Here is an 18,308-nt window from a genome sequence, read left to right on the forward strand (position 1 = left end):
GACAGTAGATGGTAATGACGTTAATCTTAAAAACTGGATAGTTCTACTAAAATTGAACACCAGCCAGGATTTGACCTAGATGCATTTCTCCACATCAACAAAACCAAGGAGCAGGTAATGAATCTGCTACCACATATGTACATCACCCATACCACTGGGTAGCCAGGATTAGAACTCTGATCCTTTACCTCACAGAACCTAGGACTTATCACTTCAGCTAAAGGAGAACTCCATTAAGTGGTGATAAAAAGAAGACTCCTTATCTTTGATGTTGGCCTACACACATCTAAAATGTACTTGAGAGGAAAGAGATGGGCTTATAGCTCAAATAAGGGATTGGAGATGAGAACAATCCAGGCAAGGGGAAATGAAAAAGAACTGACCTCTTTTGCTGACTTGGGGGATACACCAAAAATTCTTCACCAAGGGTTCCAACAAAGCTTAGCTTTGCCTTGGTTACTTTCAAAACAAAAATCAAATCCAGCTCTGTTTTACACAGTGTATCCCAAGGCACTTTATCACCACGCTAATATCAGTGAGATAACAAAAATCGCTGTTACATTATTTCAATTCTTAAGAATTCCAAAGCAAAGAATATCCATCCAAGGCAGTGCGCAACTCTCTTGGCAGAGGACAAGGAATCAGGTAACAAAATGAGTGAGGATTCCTCAGGGAAAAAGCAGAGTTCCATCCCCAAGCAACAATGTCATCTGATTTGAAAATACCAATAAAACATGAGCAGTTTAGAGATCATGGCCAACAAACTATGGTAAGCTCCAATAAACCATTATAAAATGTTTTATCTGACATTTCCATAAATGGGCATGAGACACTAAACATACTATCATCTATATTTAATGATAACAAACAGGATTGCTGTGCTAATACTTATGAGTAAACAGTAATAGGATCCCAGCACATAGTTCACAGAGAACACAGACCACAGAGAATGAAGCTCCTAACACAGCTGAGGTTCACTCCCTCTGGGACACCTGGCATTGATCACTGTCGGTAGACAGGATACTGGGCTGGATGGACCTTTGGTTTGACCCAGCATGGCCATTCTTATGTTATGTTCTGAGGCCTGGTCTACATACAGAAGCTGCAAGAAATAAATTGATGCTGCTCATTCCAAATTGTTCCACGTGGTAAATTAGAGGGATGTTGACTTGTTGAATATGAGGCCAAAAGTTGTTAACTGGATGGGCCCAATGCAATGAATTTTTTTTGGTGATAGACATCTGTATCACGGGGTAGGACAGTCCTTTAAAAGGTGGGAGTAGTCCCCTCTATGACTATTAGCTGTCTCCTAGGTGATGGGTTTGAGGACAGGGATCAGATGACAGCCTGAATGTCAGCTGGTCCTCAGAGAAAATGCCAGCCTACCCAATGCCCTGGGTGAATTAATTACTTGACTATACTGGGCTTCCCCCAGCCTATCGACAACCTGGATTTAGCCAAGAGGTGTTGGCAGATGCCGCTGATGCCAGAATCGAAGGAGAAAACCACCTTCACCACCTCCAGCAGGCTCTATTATTTTACCCGAAATGCCCTTTGGACTGCATGGTGCCCCTGGGATATTCCAGAGGTTGATGGACTGTCTCCTCCTGCCTTGCCTTGAGTACGTGGCCGCTTACTTGGACGTCATAGTAATCTACAGCCATCACTGGGAGGACCATCTAAACCAGGTGGTGGCTGTCCTGAGAACCCTCTGGGAAGCCAGTCTCACCATGAACCCACAAAAATGCTGAATTGGGTGGCAAGAAACAACATACCTAGGCTACACCCTGGGACGAGGCAAGCTGTATCCCCTTATTGGGAAAGTCCAGGCAATCCACGACCACCCAGCTCCCACTACTAAGAAGCAGGTCTGGTAGTTTCTAGGACACATGGGCTTTAGACATTTCATCCCCAACTTTGTGACCGTTAGGGCCCTGGGCTGGGACATGGTGGAGATGGGCAGGCCTGTGACCCCGTCACCTCACCCCTAGGGTGTCAGTACTCCCTTCTCCTTAGGCCAGTGGGCCTGCGCTCCTCAGTCAGCCCTAGATGAGCCCCACAGATGGTGATTGGCACACACCCCTGCCGGAGCCCCCAGACGAGGCTAGAGTTACAGCCTTGACTGTTTCCTGCCCTGCCTTGTTTGACAGCTGGACTAACGAACTGCTACAGCTCTGCCTGTTTGCTGACTGCTGTGCCTAATTGCTGGCCAAAGTTCAAACTGTTTATGGCCCGCCCCCACCCTACTTGAAGGCCAGGGCCCATCGAGAACCGCAAATTCCCCCCTTTTTGTTTTCACTTCCTTTGGGAAAAGCAGCAAAGAATCCTGTGGTACCTTATAGACTAACTGACGTTTTGCAGCATGAGCTTTCGTGGGTGAATACCCGCTTCTTCGGATGCAAGACTTTGGGAAGTCACTCTAGCAGATCGAACTGCCAGGAGGCATGGCCTCTCTCAGATGCAGACCCAGAGGGATGGCCACGCTGGCTTACACTGCTGTAGCCGGGATCCCACTGGGGAGCTGGGTGGTCGCAGCCCAGCCGGGAGTGAGGACCGGATGGGGGCAGCCCAGATCGGAGCTGGGAGCCCAGGCAGCATCCAGACTGAGGGAGACAGAACCGGGGGGGGGGGGGGAACGCACAGGGCCCACAGATTCCCTACCTCTGTCTCCACGTGGCTCCCCATAAGTGGCAACATGTTCCTGCTGCTCTTAGGTGGAGGAACAGCCACAAAGGGTTTGGGGTGTGGGAGGGGGTTCGAGGCAGGGGCTCGGGGGTGCCGGATCCGGGGGGGGGCGCCTCACTTTGTGCAGTTCCCCTGGCCAATGGAAGCTGCGGAGCCAGCACTCGTGGCAAGGCAGTTCTGCCTAGGAACAGCAGGGACAGATGGCCACTTGCAGGGAGCTGCCCAAGGTCAATGCCCCCTGGATCCAGCACCCTGAAACCCCTCCTGCACCCAAACTCCCTCCCAGAGCCCACGCTCCAGCCCCCAAACTCCCTCCCTCTTAGTAAACTGGAATTTTTCACCTACCGGCACTCCATTCCCCCAACATGCCAAATAAAAAAGCTTTTACTGTAGAAGTTTAAACACTGCTTTACAATATTGTTACATGCTTGCTTTGTGCAGTCACATTCACAGCAGTTCATTTTGCTCCAGCTGCTTTAGAGAGAAATCTTAACAAAAGAGGAAACAACATTTCACTGAGGACAGTTCTGCTTGGGGCAAGCACAGATATTGGAATGGTCTAAAAGAACTAGTGAATACACGGCATTCAAATCATGGCCTTAGCCAGAGAGCCAATTAATTGAAACAGACACTCTTTTTAATGACTGGAGCGAAGAGGGAAAGGTGCCCTGTATCTCTTTAAAAATCATAACAGTATAGTACAAATAAATACAATAAAAGAACAGGACTTGTCTCCAGCACACAAGTTTCATTCCTGTCAACACAGTGCTCCTCAGGCCCACTTGTGAGTTTGTCTCAGAACCAATTTAAAATAAGATTAGGTACAGTTATCATGTGACAGAGCAATGTGGTACCCAAGGCCTATCCAGACAGACTGGAAATGCCGCAAACACCTCAGATATGCAAGCAGACTCTCCCCTTGAAATTGTCCATGTCAAATGCACCTGGCTCCTAATCAGACACATACAGCATTGTTCATCTCTCTCCAGTATATAACAATAATTTAATTTTGATCACTACTGAACAGGTGGCAGAGGGAGAGAAGGAAGGGTGCTAGGCCAGAGGAGAGTTTTTAGGCATGAACATTCCCATCAAATACTTTACAGTCAAAGTACATCACTTAGTTAGGTTTACAAACCCATTGGTGATCAAGAGAAAAACTGGAGATACATTATACAGAATGCCTTCACACCCCAAAGGTATCATTAATGGACTTGTACAAACTTTCATTGGTTTTGACATTTCAGCAAAGGCTTTGCAAACAACTGCAGTGCATGTACATCTCTTGTGATAGCCACACTTAAATTTTTTTTTTAAATAATAGAGGCAAAACACTATGTAAGGGGTTGCTTGAGGTCAAATAAACCAGTCCCTCCTCTGACAACTTTTCCTACCACCAGGCATGCAGAAGGAGATCTTAGCTCATCATGGGCACCTAAACCAAAGAGATCAATAAAAATCAGATTAGGGCCATTTCCAAAGGTCTTTCACAAGTTACAAACGTTACTATGCTAAAGATCCAAGTTTTTATTTTGTTTACAAAGAGTCAGACTTGCCATCTAAGACAAATGCTGCCACCTGCTGTTTGGATTGAATTTATCTCTGTGGAAAATGTGGACCTGATTCTTTTCTCACAGTAGTTCTACACTAGAGTACCTCCTCTGACATCAATAGGGTCACAGGCGGTGGGTGAACCACAGGCTTGGGGAGGCTAATGTTTGCTGGGTAGATATACAGACACCCGTCCATGATACACAGGAGAAGGCTGACATGCTGTGTGATCAGTGCACTAGGCCATGTGTCCAAGAAATCTGAGGCATGCTCTTACAGACATCCCTGGGTGAGGTCTACCATGATATGGACCCTATTTTATGGTAGATAAACTCTTGCTGGTCTCAAATCTAACACAGCTCCTGTAAGAATTCTATCCTTTCATCGGCAATGCTTTGGACTTCTCGGTTGAGGCTGAGTCCCAGACTGGTCCAAGGTGATCAGAGTCCAAGCCTCCCAAAATAAAAAAGGTGGGAGAGAGTAATGGTTTGATCGAGTCTCGATGGTGTCAAAGTTGCTGTTGTGAACTATAAGTGGAATGTGCAGCAGAAGGCCTCCTGCATTGGAAACTACTCCTCCTCTGGTGGCTCTTCTGTTTTCTGCAGGTGTTTCTCCTCACTGTCATGTTCTCACTGGTGCAGGTGGTGGGGCTGTACCAACTGACTCTCTGAGTGGGCCTATCATGTTTTGCAGTGGAAGGAAATAGAGGAAGGTATTCCAAGGCCACAATAGTATATTGTAGGGGTAAGGAGCTGCAGGTCTTGTGAGGTGGGTGGCTGAATGTCCCCCACACGATCCCTAGTGTCAGTATTCATAAGGGTGATTCCTGGATTCCCCAGCAGGCCAGGAAGGCTCATAAAAGCGAGATTGAGGTGAATGGGGACATCTCTATTATACTCAGAAGGACAGGAAGAAAATGAATAATCCTCCTCTAAAGGGGAAGCTACCCTATCTTGAATCCTATGGTGATCTTGAACCCCCGACCCCACAACATGAGCTGGAGTGCTCATCTATACCACTGTAGCGTTAATAATCAGTAGTGAAGCAGAAGGATTTCTAACTGCAGAAGAGGAGGGCAAGGATGATTCTGGTTGCACTGTCCTTGCAGCATCTGCACTGTAGAGATAGGTACTGGAGTCATGGGCATCAGAGTACTCAGCACCAAATGTGTCAATACTGGTACTGAGACGTTGGTCCTGGGAGAAGTGTGGACCACCGATTCAGGCAATACAATGGGTTTGGCATCAGAGGGACTCAATTTAGGCTATGACTGGCTTTTGGCTAAGTGGCAAGAAGTGACACAATGACCTGGTGTTGTTTTTGCCTCACTGGCATCTGAGAGGGTGACCTATGCCTGTGCTCACTCTTCCTGCCTACCCCTTTCTGAAGGGTGGGTGGAAGAGGTTTTGGCTCTTTGCTGGACTTGCTGGGCAAACGATTTGATCAATGAAGAGTGAGCCCAGGAGCTTGGAGTACAGCCACAGCTCACAGGAGCACCAGCTGAGGAGGCCTGCTTCAGGCTTAGTGGGCCCTTCTGTCTCAAGTTTTGAAGAGGATCTCATTGAGTGGGGGAAAAGGGCAACAGACTGAGCATCTAACAACAGCGTGCGCGCCTCCAAGGCAAAACTGGCACAACAGCTACACCACCAGATGGGCAGCTTTAAACCCCTGGGACGATGTCTCAGGCATAGTAGCTAGATTTTGTTATGGGGGGTTGTCCCTTAATCTATTAGGAAAAAAAAGTTTTTTTTAAATGCCAACAGAAGTATAACAAGAGAAACCACCATTTACTAGCCTAAGATGGATCACAAAAGTTCACAGATGTCATAGGCGGCAAGAAGGAACCAAGGGACAGCTGGACCCTTGGATGGGGGCCCACAAGGAGACTTAGGGCACTGCAGGACAAAAGAATCTGATTTTGAATGCTTGGGGCACATACACACCAGAAATGGAATCCACTTAGACAATTGTTCATAGAACAACTATTTGTTTTGTTAACATCACACGAGGAAATAGAACAATTATGACTGTCTTATGCAATTAGCTAACAAAGAGGCTTTATTTTTGACTGAAATCAGAGGCAACTATTTGCTTGCACAGCTGTAGTAGAGACCGGAACTCCAAGCACCACCCACTCTGCTATGCACTTTCAATACTTCTCATCCCAAGGACAAAAGGTTACATGTATTTAGCCCAATAGAAATGACAGAAGGCCATCCAAGGTATTACAGACTAGCATTATCTGATTCTTGAAAGAATGTTAGACTCTACAAACCATACCATGGGAGAGAGTCTTCTTATTTCAGCTGTCAGCACTATATTAAAAAGATCATCCCAATTTATCTCAAACTTTTTGACGTGCAAGGAGCTCATTAATATTTTAGTCTGTAGAGAGTTTTGAAATGTAGTTAAATATCTCTCAGTAGAGTGGAGAGTTATAAAGGGAAACCAATCAGATGTGAAATGCAGCAGCAATAATGCAGAGACTTATAATTCAACTAAAATCATTTACCCATCATTGTCGCTTCCTTCAAAAATTTGTAGCTGGTTTCAAACGTCATCTGTTGCAGAGGGGAGGAGTTGGACTGCATTCCAAAACGATTCAGTGGTTTGTAAACACCTTCAAAACACATGTAATCTGCCACAAGAGAAAGGTGCCGAGGATCTACCACAATACCTGACAATGCAGGAAAAGGAAACATGAAAACATTCAAGTACTAACCAGCACTAAGTTAAATCCCTATAGTCAATGGGGTGGGAGGTAAAATCTCTTTATTTCCTTCACCACGACACAGATAAGTCACTAATGACGCAGTGGTGCTTCTCCTTTCAGTAACTGGTATCAACCAGTCCCTGCAATACTCCTCTTTGTTGCATGAAATAATGGATTTGCAGAGGGACTATAATGGTAATTGTGCCTTAGCTACCCAAATGTTTCATCATTTATGATAACAGTATGTGAGTTTTTGGAGGCAGTACATGTTTTTTAAAAAGATAGCAATAATATATGCATCATCTTTGTTCAGCCAAAGTTGGCTAAGTCATTTCTGGTCCAGCTGCTACAGTACAGAGCTCTGCCCCCTGTCTCTCCACATGGTTACCCCTAAATCCTGTAGAGTGGAACATCAGAGCTTTGTTATTGGGGAATCATAGACTTTAAGGTCAGAAGGGACCATTATGATCATCTAGTCTGACCTCCTGCACAACGCAGGCCACAGAATCTCACCTACTCACTCCTGTAACAAACCCCTAACCTATGTCTGAGTTACTGAAATCCTCAAATCATGGTTTAAAGACCTCAAGGTGCAGAGAATCCTCCAGCAAGTGACCCGTGCCCCACGCTGCAGAGGAAGGTGAAAAACCTCCAGGGCCTCTGCCTATCTGCCCTGGAGGAAAATTCCTTCTTGACCCCAAATATGGTGATCAGTTAAACCCTGAGCACGTGGGCAAGACTCACCAGCCAGCACCCAGGAAAGAATTCTCTGTAGTAACTCAGATCACACCCCATCTAACATCCCATCACAGAACATTGGGCATATTTACTTGTTAATAATCAAAGATAGCCTAATTTTGGCAATTAATTTATCCCATCATACCATCCCCTCCATAAATTTATCAAGCTTAGTCTTGAAGCCAGATATGTCTTTTGCCCCCACTACTCCCCTTGGAAGGCTGTTCCAGAACTTCACTCCTCTAATGGTTAAAAACCTTCGTCTAATGTCAAATCTAAACTTCCTAGTGTCCAGTTTATATCCATTTCTTCTTGTCTCCACATTGGTACTAAGCTTAAATAATTCCTCTCCCTCCCTGATATTTATGCCTCTGATATAGATTTATAAAGAGCAATCATATCTCCCCTCAGCCTTCTTTTGGTTAGGCTAAACAAGCCAAGCTCTTTGAGTCTTTTCATAAGACAGGTTTTCCATTCCTCGGATCATCCTAGTAGCCCTTCTCTGAACCTGTTCCAGTTTGAATTCATCCTTCTTAAACATGGGAGACCAGAACTGCACACAATATTCCAGATGAGGTCTCACCAGTGCCTTGTATAACGGTACTAACACCTCCTTATCTTTACTGGAAATACCTCACCTGATGCATCCCAAGACTGCATTAGCTTTTTTCATGGCCATATCACATTGGCGGCTCATGGTCATCCTGTGATCAACCAGTACTCCAAGGTCCTTCTCCTCCTCTGTTACTTCCAACTGATGCGTCCCCAATTTATAACCAAAATTCTTGTTATTAATCCCTAAATGCATGACCTTGCACTTTTCACTATTAAATTTCATCCTATTACTATTACTCCAGTTTACAAGGTCATCCAGATCTTCTCTGTATTGGCAATACCGCCCAGCTTTGTGTCATCCACAAACTTTATTAGCACATTCCCACTTTTTGTGCCAGGTCAGTAATAAGAAGATTAAATAAGATTGGTCCCAAAACCGATCCCTGAGGAACTCCACTAGTAACCTCCCTCCAGCCTGACAGTTCACCTTTCAGTATGACCCATTGTAGTCTCCCCTTTAACCAGTTCCTTATCCACCTTTCAATTTTCATATTGATTCCCATCTTTTCCAATTTAGCTAAAAATTCCCCATGTGGCACCATATCAAATGCCTTACTGAAATCAAGGTAAATTAGATCCACTGCGTTCCTTTGTCTAAAAAAATCTGTTACCTTCTCAAAGAAGGAGATCAGGTTGGTTTGGCACGATCTACCTTTTGTAAAACCATGTTGCATTTTGTCCCAATTACCACTGACCTCAATGTTCTTAACTACTTTCTCCTTCAAAAATTTTTCCAAGACCTTGCATACTACAGATGTCAAACTAACAGGCCTATAGTTACTTGGATCACTTTTTTTTCCTTTCTTAAAAATAGGAACTGTGTTAGCAATTGTCCAGTCATATGGTACAAACCCTGAGTTTACTGATTCATTAAAAGTTCTTGCTAATGGGCTTGCAATTTCATGTCCCAGTTCCTTTAATATTCTTGGATGAAGATTATCTGGGCCCCCGATTTAGTCCCATTAAGCTGTTCGAGTTTGGCTTCTACCTCGGATGTGGTAATATCTACCTCCACATCCTCATTCCCATTTGTCATCGTACTATTATCCCTAAGCTCCTCATTAGCCTCATTAAAGACTGAGGCAAAGTATTTGTTTAGATATTGGGTCAGGCCTAGATTATCCTTAACCTCCACTCCATCCTCAGTGTTTAGCGGTCCCACTTCTTTCTTTGTTTTTTTCTTATTTATATGGCTATAGAACTTTTTACTGTTGGTTTTAATTCCTTTTGCAAGGTCCAACTCTACATGGCTTCTGGCCTTTCTCACTTTATCCCTACATGTTCTGACCTCAATAAGGTAGCTTTCCTTGCTAATCCCGCCCATCTTCCACTCCTCGTAGGCTTTCTGCTTTTTCTTAATCACTTCTCTGAGATGCGTGCTCATCCAGCTTGGGCTACAACTCCTGCCTATGATTTTTTTCCTCTTTCTTGGGATGCAGGCTTCTGATAGTTTCTGCAACTTTGACTTGAAGTAATTCCAGCCCTCCTCCATCTTTAGAGCCATAAGTTCTTCAACCCAATCCACTTCCTTAACTCATTTCTTTAATTCTTTAAAGTTAACCCTTTTGAAATAAAAAACCCTAGTCCCAGATCTATTTTTGTTTATCCTTCCATCTAGTTTGAACTGAATTAGCTCATGATCACTCGAACCAAGGTTGTCCCCCTACAACCATTTCTTCTATGTGGTCCTCACTACTCACCAAAACCAAATCTAAAATGGCATCCCCTCTTGTTGGTTCTTCAACTACTTGGTGAAGGAATCCATCAGCTATTGCATCCAGGAAAATCTGAACCCTATTATTATTTCTAGCACTTGTCCTCCAGTCTATATATGGGAAGTTAAACTCTCCCATGATCACACAATTCCCATTAGTGTTTACTTCATTAAAAACATTAAAGAGGTCTCTATCCATATCCAAATCAGATCCCGGCAGTCTGTAGCATACCCCAAGCACTATCTCAGGGGAGGCTCTAGTAGCTTTCTCTCCCAATGTGATTTTTGCCCAGACAGACTCTGTCTTATCCATTCCATCACTTTTTATCTCTTTACAGTCTACCTCATCACTGATATACAATACTACTCCACCACCTTTGCCTTTATTTCTGTCTTTCCTAAACAGAACATACCCTTCAATACCTGTACTCCAGTCATGATTACTATTCCACCACGTTTTTTTATCCCTATAATATCTGGTTTCACTTCCTGCACCAGTAGCTTTAGTTCCTCCATTTTGTTACCTAGACTCCTCGCATTAGTGTACAAACATCTTAATTTTTGCCGTTTGGCTTCACTGACATTCTTTACTTGATTAGGCACAGACATTCTACCACTAGTATCACCTATTAGACTGGTATCTACACTACCCTCCTCCTTATGTCCATTCTTATACCCACAGCTGTATCCTTTCTTACTTTGTTTTCTTCCCTCTCAATGTTAAATTCCAGCGCGGAGATTACCTGGACATCTCCCAACCATCTCCCCCAAATTCCTAGTTTAAAGCTCTCTTAATCAGCTCTCTTAAACACATGTGTAGGAGGTCGGAGGCTTTACCCTAGCAGGTGTATACCACATAATTACAATGGCCCTTCGGACATTTATACAGTGTGATGGTGAAGTCTGTTAACAGCCTCTACCAACAAATATCCCAGGGCTCTTAAATAGCAAAAAGAAAGTCAGGCATTAATAAAAATGGGGCTATTAGTGAGCAGTTACTACAGAGGCATTTGCGGATTAACTGTCCAAAACAGCCTTCCCTCTTTTCACTGGCTGTAATTCATAGTAAGACATGGGCCAGTTAGTACTGAAAGACAAATCTATGTAGGCAGGCACTTCAAATGGCATTAGCCATTTCACCTTAACAGTTTTAACGGACAAAGTAAAAAGGGTTTATTTAAAAATAAATTTATAAATATATTTTTAAATAAACTCTTTTTACTTTGTCCATTAAAACTGTTAAGGTGAAATGGCTAATGCCATCATAATATTTTATATTATATACACATACACACGCACCTCAGTAAAAATCACTGAAGGAATAAATGGAAACCAATCAATTAAATGAGAGAACTATCTCAGAGAAGATGCTCACATATCATGAGGATGGATTCAATATGAGAAATTAGATACATCAGTTATAGATTCAAAGAAGAGACTGAAAATACACAAGTGAAGGAGTAGCTAATGCAAAGAGGTCACTTTCCAAACCTATTTCCAGTGGCAAAGTTTTTCCATCTTAACAAAAATCAGATGAACCACAAGACTAACTCAGTTGATCTAACAACAATATCTTACCATACACAGCAAACACATCTTTAATTTCCTTTTCAATCACCCTCAGGGCAGCCTCAATTCCATAGGTCTTAGCCATTGCATGAATGTCATTGGAATAAAGTCGGCTTAGGTCTAAAAGCTGGAGGCAAGGAAGACAGGTGCAAGTTATTACTGCAATTACTGTACCTCCCCCAGATAAGCTGGGATCATTTTTCTCCAATTTGCCACTTGCTTGAATTACCTCAAGGAGGGCCAATATAGTCAATTACAAAGTGATCAGATGCAGGCACAGCATTAGCCATAGAGAAAATGTGCATATAGTTTTATACCCAGGTCAACAACTTCATCATCATTTACACCACCAGGTGAAAGGGATGGAAATTAAGCAAAGAAAAAATAATTTCCGATGAAATTCCCAACAATGAGATCTATTTGTAAGAGACTTTTCCATAGTCTCTTACAAAAGGGGAAAGCATGATGCTTGGGACATTTGAAACTCTCAAGGCACTGGAGCATATACTGCATCCAACAATCCTGAACATGTAGGGAGATGAGGTAGGCAGCATAACAGATCTATTCATCTCCAACTACTGTGATTCAGCGAAGTCCTGGTCTTACTCTAGGAGGGTGAATTGTGAATAACGTAGCTGAAGTCAATGTACTTAGATTGACTTACTGTGGTGTCTTCACTGCCGTGAGTCCACTGCTGCTGCTCCCCCACTGACTCTGCCTGTGCCTCTCAAGGTGGTGGTGGAGTGCACGAGTCGATGGGAGAGCACTTGGGGGTCGATTTATCGCATCTACACTAGACGCGATAAATCGATCCCCACTGGATCGATCGCTGCCCACCGATCCAGCGGGTAGTGTAGACATACCCTTAGATGGGAGAGTTCCCTCAAATAACAATTTCAGAGTGGAGCCTCTTTGATCATTATTTTGGCAAAAAGAAACTCTGTGCCTCTACACAAAAGTCCATCTGAAGTGATCAGAAAGTGACTTAAGGGTTCACTTGAGAGAGACGTGGCACATACATTTTGAACCTGCTGGGGGTAGATTTCCAGGCGGTCAAAAAGCAGTTAGGTGCCTAGCACCCACTGAAAGCCAATGGAGGAGGTATGTACCCGCCTCCCAATTTTTTCCCCTAGAACATTACACAACAATTATAGAAGTCTCAGAGATTATAAACATGTTACATACATCAGCGTATCTGAATAGCTCTGGGAGGTTTATTCCCTCGGTGTTTAAAACAAATTCTCTCTCTCCTTTCTTATTGGTGCTTTCATTTAAGAAGCACCGCGTGATCCCCTTTGTCTCATGGACAATTGTGTTCTGCATGAGGGATGTTAGGATGGAGGAGAGGTCAAAGTATGCCTTCATCAGAGGAAGCTTCAATGAAACCTAGAAGAGAAGAACAATGCAGTGTTGAACCAAGTCAGAGGGCAGGAAGGTAGAGGCTCAAACACGGGGTTCTTTCTTTTTAGGTGAATGAGATTTACAAAAAAAACAAACACATGGCTGCTACTCTGAAACATTTATCCTAGTACTAACTTATTTAGAAATGGACAGATCCTGAAGATACAGCTTCCAACAGATGGGTATTAACAGGAAACAATACACTCCAGGCCTATTCACTCACACACTGCATGCCTTAGTGATATATGAGTGATAAACAATTTCGCTCTTGTTTCAGCCACACAGAGGATCCCTTTACCTGCTGCTCAGTCGGTTTAAGCCAAATCATCTTACATGCTAATTTCACACACCTCAATGAACACGTGTCTTCTTTGCTGGACATGTGCTTTGGAGGATTATGCAGGTTTCCCCGCTCTGAACGAACACGAACACACACACACCTATTGCTGCCCTGATTTTATCTGCCTTTATAGCACACTCATATAGTCTCCCATGGTAATGTCAACCATCATCCTACATATGGAAAGACCTAGGTGTGTATTAATAAAGAGCTTGAGGCAGAATGAAAACGTGTTAATTGCCACTGGAAAAAAAATACTGCCAGCTCCTGCAAGTTAAAATCTACAGCCAGGAAATGTCTGCTTACATGCATGAGCTGGATAGACATATCTGCAAGTTAATAACAGTAGTGCTGAGACAGAGCAGCAGCATTCTACTAGAGAGGTTTATTTATTTTTTGCATTACAGTAGCTGTGCACTGTAGCTTTGAAGATAACATACACACGCAGAAGTTTTCCAGTCACCACCATCTTACCTCACACCAGAGCTCATTTTCTGTATCATATGTGTAGTTGACTATAGACGGATGACTGCTCATCACAGCACTAACTCTTAGCTGTGTTGAATGCTCTAGTTTGGGTCCTTTTTCTTTTTTAGTCTGACAATTATTTTCATTCTGAACCCCTTCTTCAGCATCCTCAGCCCTTTTATCATCATGCAGCATGCCTTCTTCCTCTTCTGCATTTTCGTCACCATTTTCCTCACTGTTCTCTTCCTCGCTCTCATAATCAACCTGCACAGAGATTATATGCTTAAAATCCAATCTAGACCCCATATATGTGGAGAGCACTGCGGGAAGCAGTTTTGTTCACACAAACCCTTCACTGTGGAAGTGAACCTGATACAGGTTGACATGAAGTTCACTTTTAACCCTTCAAAAGGCAGGTTTTGCCTATAAAGACAGTGGATGTATTCATTTTAGTCTCAATTTCTTTGCAGTCGTGACACAATTTCTCAGTGTTATTAACTTCAGACTGCATCTCATATACACACACACACACATAAATGTATACCACCATCATGCAAAATATGGCTGTTTCCTCAAGGATCCTGGGAAGAGAGCAATGTTTCTATGAGTGATTCTAAAGGAACTCCGCATATTTCAACTAGTTCACCCTTACGCTGAAATGATAGCTATCTGTCTTAAAATAGCTATACAACAGGGGACATGTTAACAATATAAACACACAAGGAGGGGATTTGTTTAATTCTGTAGAAGGGTTATAAATTGAAGTAATGGGATGAAATTAAGTAAATTTAGATTTAATTACTGCAAGGACAACTTGGCTCCCAGATGCATCAATCGTACATCAGCAGGGGATGGACTAGAAAATCCACCAAGTCTTTGCCATCTCTAATTTCTATATTTTTTGGTCTACCAGACTAATGAATACTGGACAGATGGTGTCCAGATTGACAAGGTGGTTTATACCTAATCTGATGCAAGGTGAGGTTCCGGGCCAATCATTTAACAGAATGGGTCAAATCTCCAGGGATGCTAAGCACTTGCTACTCCCACCAAAGCACAGAGCTGATCAGAAAACAGGAAAATGTTTTCACAATTTCTTTCCCATTTTTGTTTGACATTTTGCTTTGATGGAAATTCTCTGAACCAGCTCTAATGAAGTCAATGGCAGTTGCAAGTCCTCAGCACCTCTCTAGAATTGGTCCCAAAGTCATTACCTCTTCTTCCTGCTTCTCTCTTCGTTTTGTATCTGTAGCATCAGCATCTCCTTCATCTGCTTCACCATCAACGAGCCTCCCTGCTTCCTCTTCCTCAGCTTCATGATCATCCTGTGCCTGGAGAACAGTTACAAGTGAGAAGCACAAGCTGATTCTGTATTTTGATTCTGGTCCTGGAATATGCCCAATGCTAGATAAGAAAAAGCCTGACCACTTGGAAGCTTCCCCTGAACTAAAAGCACTCTGCTAAGCCTTTGGAACGCAACATTCTCCTATCCTTCCACCTGAGACTGTTTTAGACAACTATTCAGTACAAGAAGTCACACTCAGAATCCTATTATACAGGAGCAACAAAGCCCAGCTGGTGATACTTTCAGGAATTAAACAAGAGACGATTCTGTAGAGGATACATCCACTATCACCCTGTTTAGCCAACACCCAAAGCCTTCAGATGAAACAGAGCTGGCCAGCAGGCTTTGAAAAATGCTGCTTCCTTAGGTCCTCAACCCGAGAGCAAAGCGAGGGCAGCAATCACTAGGGCTAAAGCCGGCTGGGCACTTTCACCCAGTAAATCCTAAGAGACATGGAGTTTAGCAGACCTTAGCTTGCCAAACGATAGGAAGCTATTCATTTCCATGCCACTCTCTGGGAATGTCATTCTGAGCAGAGTGTACGCCACCAAATTGGCTTTTCGGACCCGGCATCTTTAGAGAATTATTCGTGCTTCAGAAATGGAGATAATATTTGTATAGTCATATAAAGCACGATATGTGACAAGCATTAGCATTCTGTGGATAATACCAGTTTAATGATGTGCTGAGCTCACAAAGAAAAATGTAAAGGGATTTTTTAAGAAACTCATTTTTTCCCCCACCTGGTTTTCTTGGGATTCTCCACCACTGCCATCTAGATCCCTCCGAGTTGCCTTCCGAGTATTGACCACATTGAAAGATGCCAGCTTTGCACTCTTCCTTTTAATGGTTTCCAGCAAGATTTTAAAGAACCTAAAAGAAAATGCAGTGCAAAATCTCCATGCTCAGAAGTACCACAATCATCTTCCAGACATTGCAAGATGCATATGTTCTGTTCAGGAAGCCAGTCAATTCAGAAGCAGAGGACAAACTTGTTGATGCATTTTAAGGTGGGACAAATGATTTTGCTTTTCCTCCCACCCCTCCTTTTTTTCTTCCCAAGAATAATGATGTGTCTCTTTCAATTACATATGAAACCACCTATCCAAAGCTTAAACAAACAATTGGCTCACCTATCAAGATCAGTGGGCTATCAAACTGAAAGAGGTAGGAGAGCAGTTTTCAGTGCTGCTGGTTTATTATCACAGTCACATTTTTTAGCAATGAGAGCGGTCAAGACTTTTTTTTTTTTTTTTAAATTTTTTATTAAAGACCTCAGTCTGAGCTAACACTGCCTGAGGGAAGAACAAAGAATGCTGGAATGGTGATGAAGTATCCCTCATCACGCAACCCAAACGGCTTTCAAAACAACTGTAGCATGGTTCCTCTTGGGTGTTCTTTTACTGTATATGTAAAGTTTGAATTAAGTGATCTGATGGAAGGGATCAGTCTCCCCAGTGAAACCATCTGCTCTCAGCCATGCCACATTTGGTAATAAATACTGAAAAATCAGCCTCTCCTGAAATGTTATTGATGTGAGAAAGTTCCTATTTGGTCAGAGAGAGTCATTGAACCCCTTATAATTCAACGATCCTAACTGCAATAGATAGAACACATGTTGATGAGGGGGTTGATTATACAAACTATTCTTTAGGCATGTCAGTAGAGAACAGCTGAAAATTCATCCCCCCCCACCCATATACAAACTAGTTATAAAATGCATGTGCAGCTCTCTACAGTTTATTATTTTGAAACCTTTGCCATTCTTCATTTAAATCCCTTTATTAGCCCAGCGAACAGCTGTATAGACATTACTGCACAGATCCCTTCATGAGTGTCCAAAACTGGAAGCCCGCAAGCAGCAGCAAGATCCTGCAGCCTAGAATGAACCTTAGGACTATGCAGCTGGGATGAGTGAAGACTGAACAGCGGAGGGATCTGAAAGTGAACTGACCGTGTTTCCATGAAGTATAAGATGTCCCTCGGCTTCAGACACTTCTCCTCCCGATAGTATTCGTATGGCAGGAAATAAAATTTGATTTGGTAGAGACGGTGTTTGCTTAGTTTCCCTTCTATGCACAGAGACTCCTCAACTTCAACTTTTTGCAAGACCTGAAACAGCAGCGAGTGAGATTCTGCCTCCTCCAAGCAAGGCATTTCATCCACTCCCCAGAACTTCATCCCTTTTTATAGGAGACAAGCTTCATGTAGCAAGCTGTCAAACGCTCCCTGCATGCTGGCTTTGGGGACATGGGGAAGGAGACTACAGCCTCTACTCCTGGGGGCATTCTGCACCAAAAAATTAAAAATTCTGTGCCAAAAAATTTAAAAAAATTCTGCACATAGTATTTTAAAATTCCACATAGTTTCTTGGTCCAATAAACGTGGAGGCTCCAGCATGGCACTGGGGAGCAGAGGCCACTGGCTGCACAGAGGTAGGAGATCACTCTGCAGCTCCCCCCTCCCGCCAGGCCACTGACTCAGCGGTGAGGCTTCACCCAACCCTGACACAGCGCAAGGACTGGGTCTGCCCCAGAAACACCCCAGGGCCCCGCCCCTCCATGCCAGGTGCACCAGGTGTGAGCTGGCAGGCTCAGCAAGGCAGGATCCAAGTGTGAAGGGGCTTGGGGGGGCGGGGGGAGGATCCACGTATGGGTTGAGAGGGTTCTATGTGCGGCAATCTGGGTGTGGGTGGCTCAGTGGGGGGATCCCGATGCAGGGGGGTTCTGGATGCACAGAAGCTTGCTGGGTGGGGGGTTCTGGGTGCAACAGTAATGAGACTCTGTAGGGGGGTCCACGTGAAAGTGGTTGGGGCTCAGCATGGGGGTCTGGGTGATTCAGTGAAGGGTCCAGATGCTGGGGGAGTGGGCCTCAGATCTAGGTGCAGCTGGTTGGGGCTCGCTGGGATGGGAATCTGAGTGCGGGAGGCTTGTCGGGACGGTACAGGTGCAGAGGGAGTAGGGCTCGGTGGGAGGGGGAAAGTGAGGCTCCGCAGGAGGATCTGGGTATAAGGGGGTCTGGATGCACGGGGGTTGGGTGGATGGGGGAGCAGCTCCCTATACAGTGATCTCTCCCCCTGCAGCTGAGGAGCGATGGGTGCAGGAAGTGGAGGAGGGTGTTTGTAGAGCTTCCTGCAGTCTGGGGAGAAATCTGGGGGTGGGTCTGACCC

General features: G+C 43.9%; 1 protein-coding gene across 1 annotated transcript in view; it reads right to left on the minus strand.

The window, feature by feature from the left end:
• Positions 1 to 2,630: 2,630 nt before the first annotated feature.
• The window catches only part of POLR1A (RNA polymerase I subunit A), a 61,977-nt gene continuing 46,299 nt past the window's right edge, over positions 2,631 to 18,308 (minus strand). Inside the window, exons 27-34 of the mRNA XM_045017722.1 lie at positions 17,094 to 17,251; positions 15,883 to 16,012; positions 15,009 to 15,125; positions 13,801 to 14,058; positions 12,771 to 12,971; positions 11,595 to 11,712; positions 6,749 to 6,913; positions 2,631 to 4,120 (exon numbers count right to left, since the gene is read on the minus strand). Coding sequence (XP_044873657.1) covers positions 4,020 to 4,120; positions 6,749 to 6,913; positions 11,595 to 11,712; positions 12,771 to 12,971; positions 13,801 to 14,058; positions 15,009 to 15,125; positions 15,883 to 16,012; positions 17,094 to 17,251 — 1,248 coding nt within the window. The 3' untranslated portion in view covers positions 2,631 to 4,019. The remainder of the gene's footprint in view (positions 4,121 to 6,748; positions 6,914 to 11,594; positions 11,713 to 12,770; positions 12,972 to 13,800; positions 14,059 to 15,008; positions 15,126 to 15,882; positions 16,013 to 17,093; positions 17,252 to 18,308) is intronic.

Source organism: Mauremys mutica, chromosome 5 (assembly GCF_020497125.1).
Source record: "Mauremys mutica isolate MM-2020 ecotype Southern chromosome 5, ASM2049712v1, whole genome shotgun sequence".
NCBI lineage: Eukaryota > Metazoa > Chordata > Testudines > Geoemydidae > Mauremys > Mauremys mutica.